General features: G+C 45.7%; 1 protein-coding gene across 1 annotated transcript in view; it reads left to right on the forward strand.

Annotated features, from left to right (window-relative positions):
- Positions 1-7,581: 7,581 nt before the first annotated feature.
- The window catches only part of LOC121835624, a 77,412-nt gene continuing 72,144 nt past the window's right edge, over positions 7,582-12,849 (forward strand). The window contains exon 1 of the mRNA XM_042290056.1: positions 7,582-8,604. Coding sequence (XP_042145990.1) covers positions 7,687-8,604 — 918 coding nt within the window. The 5' untranslated portion in view covers positions 7,582-7,686. The remainder of the gene's footprint in view (positions 8,605-12,849) is intronic.

Raw genomic sequence — 12,849 nt, forward strand, 5'->3', positions numbered from 1 at the left:
GGATGAGCAAAATTAGCACTAGATTTCGAAAGTAGTCAGTAATTTGAGTAAAAGTTACCTGAAACACGTACTTAAATTAAACTACTAAATACCCCCAAAAATTTGTAATTGAAAGTTACCAAGTTACTCGGAAAAGTAGTTAAACTACTGTAGTTTGAGTAGAGTAGTTGAACAACGTCCAAGTCTGAACGTGATGCATGGTTTAATAAACCACTTTTTTAGTAATGTACTTCCTGCTCTATTAGAACTAAAACTGTCCGACCTTTTTATATATTTTAAAAGCTTTATTTACTTTTTCTTTCGCATTTGAGTTCTGCCTTGTTTGTAACAGAACATTACGTAGCTGCCGAACAGAGTTAAAGGTAGAAATCAAGCTCAGCGCTGTGATTTAACAGAAGAGCTCGTTTTTTTTTTTTTCTGACGTTCAGTCTTGTATAAATCTTGCTTGAATGTTCTTGGATTTAAATACAATAAAATGCACATAGAAAGCACCCAATGATAAACGAACGGTAAATAAAAAAATGAAAGACGTTTACAAATTTCTGTGATGCGATATGAAAGAGCAGCTCTTGAGGAGGAGAACGGGAGGGGAGGGTACAAAGGGGAGGATATGCCCCCTCCTCCTCCTGTCTTACTCTTGTTAGATTTCCCCGCTAAATCCAGAGCAGAAACTCAATTTGTTCATAGGTGACGTGAACGAAGACATGTGACGTCATTTTTCGCGCTAAATTTTGCAGAGAAACTGAATTGATGTTAAGTCACGTGACGTCAATTTCCCCGATAAATTTAGCGAGAAAAAAGTTTTAAAACCAGTGATGAATTTTTTTTTTGTGGAAACGTGGTAAAAAAACGTGCACCCTAACATAATGTTTTTTTTTTACTAATTTGTTTAAAGATATCCGTAATTCCCCTCGAAACTAAGATTAAAACTGGCACTGTCTCTACCGATTAAAAATATGTATTTTCAAATCTTTTCGAGCACTTCATTATCCCAAAATCTGTGCACCTTCTTACTACGCAACCTTGGCGGTGACGAAACATAATCTTCGATACTGGTCTTTTTATTTTTTTTTTTATTTTTTCGGATGCATAATTTTCTTGGCGTTCAGAGAAATAGGTTCAGCATAACAAATCGTAGCTTAACTCAAATCGAACACTAATATGCACCGTAATAAATAGCCTATACTGGACCCCAATCAAACACTTTATATCTAAGCATCATCCGAGTCTTCGCAAGGCACTTTAGGTTCCACGGACACTTGTTGGAATTCTCCAGCCGTGCACCTCCCCTCCGCCACGCGAGTTCTCCTCCATCCTGCGGCCGTAAAGACTAATTGATATCCCGAGCGGAGCTTTAAACGTGTTCCCTGACAGTCCCGACACCCCGAACAGCCGCCGTGCTTCATCACCGCTTCCCTTTATACACGTCCCCACCCTCCACTCGTTATTTCGAGCACCGAAGCGCCAGGAGAGAGGGCAAGCGGTGGGGTGCCGAAAGAACGGGGGATTCGCCGCAATCGCTCAACTTCACATTGACCTTCGCACATTATCTTGCTCTTGCTATTATTACGAGACTCGGTCGCACACTCTTTTGCTCTCCCTCCCCTCCCCCTCCACGCCCCTAAAAGAAAATTCCTACAATACAAACCCTTCTTTCCGAGTTTAGAAAAATGTGTTGTGTCTGATGACTCCGTACCCGCGAGTTTTTGGTAATTCTGAAATATGAGCGGTGATTTGAACTTTAACCCGGAAAGCATGTGTCCTACCGCGAACGATATGATCTGAAACAACCCTCAATGTTCCTTCAATTTCCCTGCCAGTTTGTAAAAAAACAAAAAAAGAAAAAACTTTTGTTTAAAATGGATTTGGAAGGCGAAGCCATTAGGTCTTTGAACTTTTTGATAGTTTCAGAGGTACCGGATGCTCGTGGGGGGAACGGTAGGCGTAGCGAACGTCGAGATCGGGCGTTTCAGATCATAATGTCCGATAATGTACATCGTAATATAATTCAGGAGTCAGCCTTGGCAGCGCGTTGAACTCATGTTTTGTATTTACGTATTATTATGTCGAATACGTTTTTGGGGCTCCCCCGACTTCGGTCTACAATTGGATAATGTAACGATATAACCCAACGTACTTTACACTTTCTCCAATTACGTGAAAACCGCTGTGCTTGGCGGGTGATCTGTGGCTTGCAAAATTTGCAGGATTTTGGTGACTCCGCGTGCAGAATGTTAATAAGCATTAAAGGTACAAAACTTTTCTCAGGCATGAACAAGACAGGCTACAATTTTCATACAAACCCTGCTGAACACAGTTCGTATTTTTTTCTATTTATTTGGCCATTTCATTTTGGGGTGGCAGGGACAAAAGGTGTATTAAAACACCTGACCCAGGTCCCGTACACCATGCAGGTTTCAGAGCGGCGCAGTTTTTACAAGGAACACGCAGTATATATACAAATGAAACACAAGAACGTAACAGAATTACTACAAGAAATTTGTATATTTCTAACGCAATGAAATGTCTGGCAGCATTTCTACACAATATTTTATGTATGCTCGAAAACATAATCCCTTATTCTTTTTTCAAATATATCTGCAGATCTTGATTTTGTTGCTATGTCGGTAATTTGTCGATGCATTTTTAAAAGTTGCATTAATTGTTGCTTTAATGTTTGTTCACCATAATTACCACGCCTATGGCCTCTATCTTATTGCACAATTAACGCAGACACATCACCGGAAATAGTTTTTGAACTCTATTTTGCTCGATTACATCAACTTTTGCCCACTAAGCTAAATGTACAGAGGAGCACCTCGCAGAAAACCAGCAGGGATGGTGACTACTGGTATGTTTACTTCTTTTGTTAGAATGATTAACAGAAAACGCGGCTCGCTTGTTATTTCAAGCTGTCCTGTCTGCGCACTGCCGAAAAATATTTCTAGAGGTAACTTTTGACGGCAGAATAATTTCAGCGGAGCTATTCGGAACTATACTCAAAAGCTCAAATAACCTAAACCTCTCAGCGAATCAGCGAAGCATTGGCTCTCAGTTCAACGTCTCCCAAAAATTGCTTTACAAAGTTCTTTTTTTATTGTTACTCTTGGGTTTTGTTGGAAAAGGTTGACTATAGAAAACCGTCAGTGAAATCGAAGAAAAACGTTAACACAGTTCGGGCGAGTTGGTTGCTCATGATGTACAGAGGGTTGCCCGGAGAACAGTCACTCAAGTCAACATACACACAAAAGAAAGAGACACTTACTCAGCGCTGACTGACCAACTCTATGTATATTTACACTTTCCCTTCTTCTGTTATTTGTACTATATGCAAGGGCCAGAGAGAATAACTGGTCTTTTTTCTTTTCTTTCGATATCATGCTAAATAGTGAACTCAATTGAAATTAATGTAAGGCTAGGTAGTCTAATACTTTTTGTGACAAGGTTAAAGACGGAGTACTAACACATCTGCCGTTATGTTTCGCAATGTTCTCTGCCTCGATAATTTCTCTTGTGAGCTGGTTGTGGTGCTTGCCAAGCACGCCGCAGTTACTCAGCAGCACTGAGCAGTTACAGTCTCCACAGTGAATTCCTAGATGACCGGAGCTTTTGTTGGTGAATGTGTTGTTATGCTCACGAAGGCGATCGTTAAGACACCTTCCGGTCTGACCTATGTAGAGTTTTCCGCAAGAGAGGAAGAAGGAGTACACCACCTTCTCTGTACAAGGGACAAATGTGTTCTAATGCTTCTTTTTGCAGCCAACAGTTGTAATTGGTGGAGTATTTACCTTCTTGCATAAGCTGTGAAGTTTGTTAGGAGCTGAGAAGCGATGACTTCCAAGTTTACTTGGTTAGCTATTTTCTTCAGTCCGTGAGAAAAATTATGAATATATGGCACAATGATGGGCTTCTTTGTTTTGTCTCTTTGCTTTTGTTGAGTGCATAGGTCTTGCCTAATTTCGTTGATGAGCTTTTCGGCCACTGATGTCAATAACGAGTTTGGGTATCCTGCGCGCTTTAGTCTTGAGACTTGCCCGTCAAAGCTCGTTGGAATGGAATGAGAGCAGGATTTTATGAGTGAGTTTTTGAGGCATAACCGCACGATGCTTCTTTTAACAAGTTTTGAATGGGCCGAGTTGAATGGTAAGAGCGGTTTTTTTCCCCTGGGCTCATAAGACCAGCATAAATGGTAGGGTAACATGAAGAGTCGGAGATCCAGGAATTTTAAAGAGCGCTCATTTGGAAGTTCATGGGTGATTTCCAAATGACTTATGGCCAATTTAAAACTGTCGAGTACGTCAGCAACCATGCTGGTTAAGTTGCGATCGTCGGAAGCCAGAACAATTAAATAATCGTCGACGTACCGGAACACTCTTATAACTTTGGAGGTGTCTAATGATAATTTTAGCTTCCTGTCGTTGTGCGCTAGATAGAGATCGCTAAGGACAGGGGCAATGCAGGACCCGATGCAGACACCTCTCTTCTGTAGGCATGGTTGGCAATCCCAGGTAGCAAAGGTCGACTTGAGGTAGATGTTAATCAAGGTCAAAAACTTGCTTTGGGATAAGCCCGACGCATTTTGAAAGGCAATAGCACCGAAGGCGTCTATGCTGTCCTCTATGTACCTTAGGAGGCGGTCGTGGGGCAAGGAATAGTACAGATCCTTAATGTCGATGGAGAACATTTACAGGTCTTGGTCACGATGCTCTTCTAAAAAGTTAAAAACTTCATAGGAGCTGCGGATCAGGTATGGATAATCCATGTTAAGTAGGTTTAGCCGTGTTTGCAGAAATAAGGCAACATACTTTTGCCCTGTTCCCCTTTCAGAAATGATAACCCGGAGAAGGCAATCCACTTCGTGAGTTTTGGCGCTGAAAAATAATTCTAGACTCAGATTTTTACTGCGATCGATGTAGGAGCAGAGTTGTTTTAAATCGTTCAAGTGAAAAAAATTGTTTCGCTTCCCTTTTAACTTTTTCCAGGGAGATCTCAGAGTGCTTGCTGAAAGCGGGTTCGACTGCTGGTAATGCTTTTTCTCCAAACATGTCCGTATGCATGAGGACAAAACCTCCTTCTTTGTCAGCGGGCAGAAGATATAATGAATTCTCTTTCAGGTACCTTTCTACTCTCTTGATGGGCAGAGGAGTAGATGGTGGTTTGTACCGCATAAGCATGCCTACACCTTCAGAGGTGCAGGGATCCATTTCGGTCTCCGGAGCTCGTCTCGAGACTTCCCTCACAAGGAAAAGTAACTCAGGTGCCGTCTTCTTAGGTTCCACCGCAAACTTAGGGCCCAGACTGAGAACTTGCTGTACTGCGTTTGGTATATGGACGTCTCCTATTGTGCATACAGGGGTAATTCAGCGCTTGTTATTTACTTGGTTTGTTCTTACGGAGATGCCACAAAGTGAGTCTCCACAGATGGTCTGTCGTTCTCTCTGCGAGGGAGGCGATTTCTTGCCTGGCTCTTCTGCCGAATGGATTTGTCGGGTTTTTACGCAGCTGCACGAATAGGTAGTGTATCTTTGTTTTGTGTGTATGTTGACTTGCGTGACTGTTCTCCACGTGGGCTGTTCCCCCTTTACATCATGAGCAACCAACTCGCCCGAACCTCTGTGTTAACAAGCTTCATTTCTAGTACAGCGTGCCCTTTTAAGCATCACTTCTTGAGCCCCGACGTTCTGGTCATCTTAATAGCCAGAGATGGGCAGTATTTCAAATACAAGTATTTGAAATACGTATTTCAAATACTCTGTGTATTTTGCATTTGTATTTAATTACAAATTAGGTAATGTATTTGACGTGTGTATTTAAATACTAAAACGTGGGTATTTCAAATACAATTGTAATTAATTACAATTTTGTGGGTGAAAATGCATCCCTCAATTTTATTGTCACTGTCCAGAGCAGGAAGAAAAGTACGTTCTGCACCGAATACAGTGTCTCTCAATCAAGCACAAGCGTTTAGTGACTGTGATTACGGTGCTAGTCGAGGGCAAGAATAGTGAAGAAATCGACGTTCACAGGCAGACCGGCTAAATAAGTGCCTGTGACAACTTCTGTTGCTTTCCAGCCTGATTTCCATCCATATTTTTGCCTGGAACATTCTAAATGCGCGGGTCGTCCAGATTTTCATAACCGGTGCGAGTTGCAACAATAAAAAATTTTCTAGCTAGAGCTGCGCGTCTTGGTCGTCTCGGTTATTCGTTGGTCTGTACCAAAATGTAATCGACAAAAACAGCTGCTTGAAGCTCTGTAATTGTTTCACCTATTACGTCCAAGCTGATTAAATTTTATTGTGATTATAATTCTATTACGTTACAAGAGCCTCACACACTAACTCCCGATTGTGCGATGCAAAATTAAAATGAGATACCCAGAAACCCGTTGCAGGTGCCCTGAAGTAGCTGACAGAAATTTTGAGGAAAGCATTTGGAAAAGTATTTCGAAGAGGCCAAATACGTTTGGTTGTATTTGTATCTTGTACTTAAATGCTTTTTTGGAAAAGTAATTAGATTTGTCATTAAATACAGTTTTGACGGAGTATTTTGTATTTGTAATTCGATACATAGTTGCATGTATTTTGTCCATCCCTGTTAATAGCCATCTGCGTGTGTCAAGCAAGGAGTTTCGGGTGTCGTCTACGAGTACACATGCTGCCTTCGGAGGTCAAGGCCTTATTCGGAAACTTCACACCATCCGTAGGTCATGGAAAGCGAATTTGCAAAATCCTTCAAGCCGAGTGGCATCGTCAAACATGGCACTACCGGAACTACCTATTTGTGCAGCTGCGTAAAAACCCGACAAATCCCTTCGGCAGAAGGGCCAGGCGAGAAATCGCCTCCCTCACAAAGAGAACGACAGACCATCTGTGGAGACTCACTTTGTGGCATCTCCGTAAAAACAGACCAAGGGAAGAAGAGGCGTTGAATGACCCCGTATGCACAATAGGAGACATCCATATACCAAACGCAGTACAGCAAGTTCTCAGTCTGGGTCCTAAGTTTGCGGTGGAACCTAAGAAGACGGCACCAAAGTTACTTTCCCTTGTGAGGGAAGTCTCGAGACGAGCTCCGGTAACCGAAATGCATCGCTGCACCTCTGAAGGTGTAGACATGCTTATGCGGTCCAAAACACCATCTACTCCTCTGCCCATTGAGAGAGTAGAAAGGTACCTGAAAGAGAATTCATTATATCTTCTGCCCGCTGACAAAAAAGGAGGTCTTGTCCTCATGCATACGGACACGTTTGGGGGAAAAAGCATTACCAGCAGTCGAATCCGTTTTCAGCAAGCAATCTGGGATATCCCTCGAAAAAGTTAAAAGGAAAGCAAAACAATTTTGTCACTTGAACGATTTAAAACAACTCTGCTCCTACATCGATCGCAGTAATAATCTAAGCCTAGAATTATTTTTCAGCGCCAAAACTCACAAAGCGGATTGCCTCCTCCGGGTTATCGTTTCTGAAAGGGGAATGTCATGTAGTGACAAGGTATATTTGTTGTTATCGCTGTCAGCGCCTATCACCAACGCAAGCCACGTTCGCTTATCATAAAATGCGCAGTGTATATAAACGCTCATACGGAAATAAACTGTTGTTCTGTTCCCACCGCGCTGTCTGAAGGATCTATTACATTGGCGACGAGGCGAATCGACGGACGGGCGAGTCCCGGTCGAGTAAGGCAAGATGTCGGTCGGCAGGATCGGCGAATATCGTCTCGGCACGAATGCGTCCTGGGATGAATACGTCGAACGGCTAGAGATGTTCTGCGCCGCAAACAAGATAACCACGGACGAGCAAAAACGAGCGGTTCTGCTGAGTTGTTGCGGCGAGGACACTTACGGGCTGATCGTGACCTTGGTCAAGCCAGCAAGACCGACGGCGGCGAGCTACGACGACATCAAGGGGGCGGTGCGGAAGCACATGCATCCAAGGCCTTCGGAGCTGTACGCAAGATTCTTATTCTACCGAAGAAACCAAGCTCAGGGTGAGGCGGCGTCGGAGTATGTTACGGCACTCCGTAAGCTGGCTGAAGACTGCGGTTTCGGTGACAAACAGCTTCCACTGGACGTCATGATGAGGGACCGGTTCGTATGCGGAATCAAGAATGAAGCGGTTCAACAGCGGCTGCTTGCAGAACGCGACCTGACGTTCGAGGTGGCGTACGACATGACCCTGACGGCGGAGGCAACGGAGAAGCAGCAGCGCGATATACGCAAGCAAGCTCAAGACGGAACCAAAGAAAGCGAGGGCCTCGTTCAAGCGACACGCATGAAACTGGACACCAAGGCGGACGACGTCAGCTGCTTCCGCTGCAACGGTAAGCACGCTCCGCATGTATGCCGTTTTAGAAAGGCTGCTTGTTTCAAATGCAAAAAGGTTGGACACGTGGCAAAAGCTTGTCGTTCAAAAGACGAGAATCGGACGCCGCGGAAGCCAACTGACCTGCGCAAGCGGGAGGAAAAAAACAAGGGCGTCTATGAAATGAGCGCATTGTTTTCTGTATGCGAAGTGCGTGAACAGGCTGAAAAGTTCATGGTAGAAGTGCACATTCAAGGAGAGAAAGTTCCGATGGAAGTCGATTCAGGAGCATCTTGCTCGATTGTGAGTGAAGAGACGTTTCGGTTGATCGAGAAGAATCGAGGCCAGATACCGCTGCAAGAAGCCGGCACAAAGCTTGTAACCTGGTCGAATGAATCATTGTCCGTGGTGGGTCGGGCAAACGTGGAAGTGAAATTCAAAGGCTGTAGAGCAGAGCTACCTTTGTTAGTAATAAAGAAGCGTGGTAACAGTTTACTTGGACGTAGCTGGTTTGAGTCGCTGGGCATCCGTTTGAGTGGAATTCAGCAGATCAAGGTGGAGGACGTGACATCGCGTTTTGCTGAGGTTTTCGGCAGTGACCTGCCTGGATTCAACGGACCGCCAGTTCACATAGAGCTTCAAGAGGACGCCCGCCCCGTGTTTCTCAAGAGTCGTCCTGTCCCGCTGGCCCTCAAGGACGACGTGGCCAAGGAAGTGGATCGCCTGGTGCAACAAGGCGTCTGGGAGCCGGTTGAGTACTCAAACTGGGCGACACCGCTCGTAGTGGTGAGGAAAAAAAACGGAACCTTGCGTTTATGTGGGGATTACCGTAGTACCGTAAACAAGGCTATTAAAAGCAGCGGGTATCCTTTGCCCACGACCGCGGAAATGCTAGCGACCTTGGGGTCGAGTAAAATTTTTACCAAGCTCGACTTAACTCAGGCGTATCAACAGCTCAGCCTAGATGATGAATCAGCAGAAATGCTGACCGTCAACACGATTAAAGGGCTATGCAAGGTCCGGCGGCTGCCGTTTGGAATCTCGGTGGCTCCGTGGGTGTTTCAGCGAGTCATCGACACGTTATTGGCAGGGATTCCGGGGGTGAAGGCTTATCTCGATGATATCTTGATATCGGGAAGCAACGCAGACGAACACTCGGAAAGGCTTGCAGCCGTGCTGGCGCGTCTGCAAAGAGCGCAATTAAGAGTAAACAAAGAAAAGTGTGAATTCAGTCAAGCAAGCATTGAATTCCTGGGACATAGAATCGATGCCGCAGGTATCCACCCGAGCCAGACCAAGACGGACGCCATTCAGCAAGCGCCACCGCCGACAAGCAGGAAGCAGCTTCAAGCTTTCTTGGGGTTGTTAAATTTCTACGCCAGTTTCCTCAAGGGGAAGACAGAAGTGGCGGAACCCCTTCATCGGCTTTTGGACCACGAGCAAGAATGGAAATGGACAGGTGAGCACCAGCGGGCGTTTGAAAAGCTGAAGAAGTTGCTTAGCTCGGATGCAGTACTTGTTCCCTATGACCCCAAGCGGCCGTTGGTTTTGTGCTGCGACGCGTCGCCTGTCGGGGTAGGGGCCGTGCTGGCGCATAGGGCTGATGACGGGAAAGAGCAACCTATAGCATACGCCTCACGAACTCTCGGTGCTAGTGAACGCAACTATGCCCAGATTGACAAAGAAGGTTTAGCAGTCGTCTTTGGAGTGAAAAGATTTCACCAGTACCTGGCCGGAAGAGACTTTACCGTAGTAACGGATCATAAGCCGCTGTTGGGGTTGTTCAACACAGAGAAGCGGGTGCCAGAAGTGCTGTCGCCCAGGATGCTTCGCTGGATTTTGTTGTTAGGGGCGTATAATTATCGCATTCACTACAGGCGGGGCGAAGACAACTCCAACGCTGATGCGCTTAGTCGTCTGCCAATCCTGGGAGACGAAGACGAGCCACAGCCACCGGGGGACGTGCTCCTGCTTGAAGCTGTCGAGTATGCTCCACTCCAGGCGGCAGACATCGCAAGGATGACCAAGGAAGACTGCATCTTATCCAAGGTCAAGGATTGGATCCTCAGTGGCTGGCCGTCGAGGCAACCGGACAATACGTTCGCGCCTTACGAGGTAAGGAAGTCCGAGTTGTCGTTGCATCGTGATTGCATACTGTGGGGAAACCGTGTGGTCATCCCGCAAGTGGCAAGAGAGAGGGTACTTCAGTTGCTGCATGCAAACCACCCGGGAATGAGTGCCATGAAAGCTTCAGCAAGAGGGCTTATGTGGTGGCCAAAGATGGACAGCCAGATTGAAGAATTTGTGCGGTACTGTCAGCCGTGTCAAAGTAACCGCCAAAGCGACCCCAAGGCTCCAGTGCATTTCTGGGTCAAGCCAGATCAACCATGGAGTCGTCTACACATAGACTTCGCGGGGCCAGTCAAGGGAGAAGTGTTTCTAATTGTAGTTGATGCGTACAGCAACTGGGCAGAGGTAGAAATCATGCCATCAATGAAATCTTCAGCTGTCGTCACCAGCTTAAGGAAAATGTTTGCGACTCACGGGGTGCCAGACGTAATCGTCTCTGATAATGGCACAGCGTTCATTGGTGCTGAATTGCAAACGTTCTTGAAATTGAACAGTGTTCGTACAGTGTTCGCAGCACCTTATCATCCCGCCAGTAATGGCAGGGCCGAACGGATGGTAAGAGAAGTCAAGGAAGCTTTGAAGAAACAACAGGAAGGCACAACTCAGTGCAAGATTGCGCGGTTCTTGTTTAAACAACACACCATGCAGCATTCTGTCACGGGAAAGTCACCGGCAGAATTGATGATGGGGCGGAGGTTGAGGACAGCCTTGGACAGACTTCACCCAGATCGTCAGCGTGAACCTGAGGTTCAGGCGTCGCCAACAAAGTGTTTTGCTCTGGGTGACGCAGTCTACGCAAAGAGTTTCAATCCAGGACCCCGGTGGAAAGCAGCTACCGTGGTGGAAGTGCGAGGCCCGGTGTCGTACACGGTCCAACTGGACAACGGGGAGCGCCATCACAGACACCGGAACCAGCTGAGACGAGCCTGGACGGCGCCTCAAGGGGATGCCAGCACAAGGGTGGACTATCACTTCAGGCTCCCACCTACAGCGGGAACGTCGCAGCGGCCGGAGGCGAGCACGGAGTCAGCAACGCAAGCTCCGGCTCCACCACGAAGATCAACACGCAATCGACATCCTGTTGTACGCTATGGCATTAATGATTAACCAAGCGTTCTTTATTGTTTTGTGCATCTAATCGTAGGAGAAAGGAGTGTCATGTAGTGACAAGGTATATTTGTTGTTATCGCTGTCAGCGCCTATCACCAACGCAAGCCACGTTCGCTTATCATAAAATGCGCAGTGTATATAAACGCTCATACGGAAATAAACTGTTGTTCTGTTCCCACCGCGCTGTCTGAAGGATCTATTACAGGGAACATGGCAAAAGTTTGCCTTATTTCTGCAAACACGGCTAAACCTACTTAACATTGATGATCCATACCTGATCCGCAGCTCCTATGAAGTTTTCAACTCTTTAGAAGGGCATCGTGACCAAGACCTAAAGGTGTTCTCCATCGACATTAAGGATCTGTACTATTCCTTGCCCCACGACCGCCTCCTAAGGCGGTCGTGGGACAGCATAGACACCTTCGGTGCTATTGCTTTTCAAAATGCGTCGGGCTTATCTTAAAGCAAGTTTTTGACCTTGATTAACATCTATCTCAAGTCGACCTTTGCTACCTGGGATTGCCAACCATACCTAAAGAAGAGAGGTGTCTGCATCGCGTCCTGCATTGCCCCTGTCCTTAGCGATCTCTATCTAGCGCACAACGTCAGGAAGCTAAAATAATCATTAGACACCTCCAAAGTTATAAGAGTGTTCCGGTACATCGACGATTACTTAATTGTTCTGGCTTCCGACGATCGCAACTTCACCAGTGGCCAAAAAGCTCATCAACGAAATCAGGAAAGACATATGCACTCAACAAAAGCAAAGAGACAAAACAAAGAAGCCCATCATTGTGCCATATATTCATAATTTTTCTCACGGACTGACGAAAATAGCTAACCGAGTAAACTTGGAAGTCATCTTCTCAGCTCCTAACAAACTTCACAGCTAATGCAAGAAGGTAAATACTCCACCAATTACAACTGTTGGCTGCAAAAGGAAGCATAAGAACACCTTTGTCCCTTGCACAGAGAAGGTGGTGTACTCCTTTCCCCTCTCTTGCGGAAAACTCTACATAGGTCAGACCGAAAGGTGTCTTAACGATCGCCTTCTTCAGCATAGCAACACATTCACCAATAAGAGCTTCGGTCATCTAGGCATTCACTGTCGAGACTGTGGCTGCTCAGTGCTGCTGAGTAACTGCGGCGTGCTTGGCAAGCACCACAACCAGCTCACAAGAAAAATTATCGAAGCAGAGAACATTGCGAAACACAACGGCAGACGTGTTAGTACTCCGTCTTTAACCTTGTCACAAAAAGAATTAGACTACCTAGCCTTACATTAATTTCAATTTAGTTCAATATTTA

Source organism: Ixodes scapularis, unplaced genomic scaffold (assembly GCF_016920785.2).
Source record: "Ixodes scapularis isolate PalLabHiFi unplaced genomic scaffold, ASM1692078v2 PGA_scaffold15__6_contigs__length_5221840, whole genome shotgun sequence".
Taxonomy (NCBI): Eukaryota; Metazoa; Arthropoda; class Arachnida; order Ixodida; family Ixodidae; genus Ixodes; species Ixodes scapularis.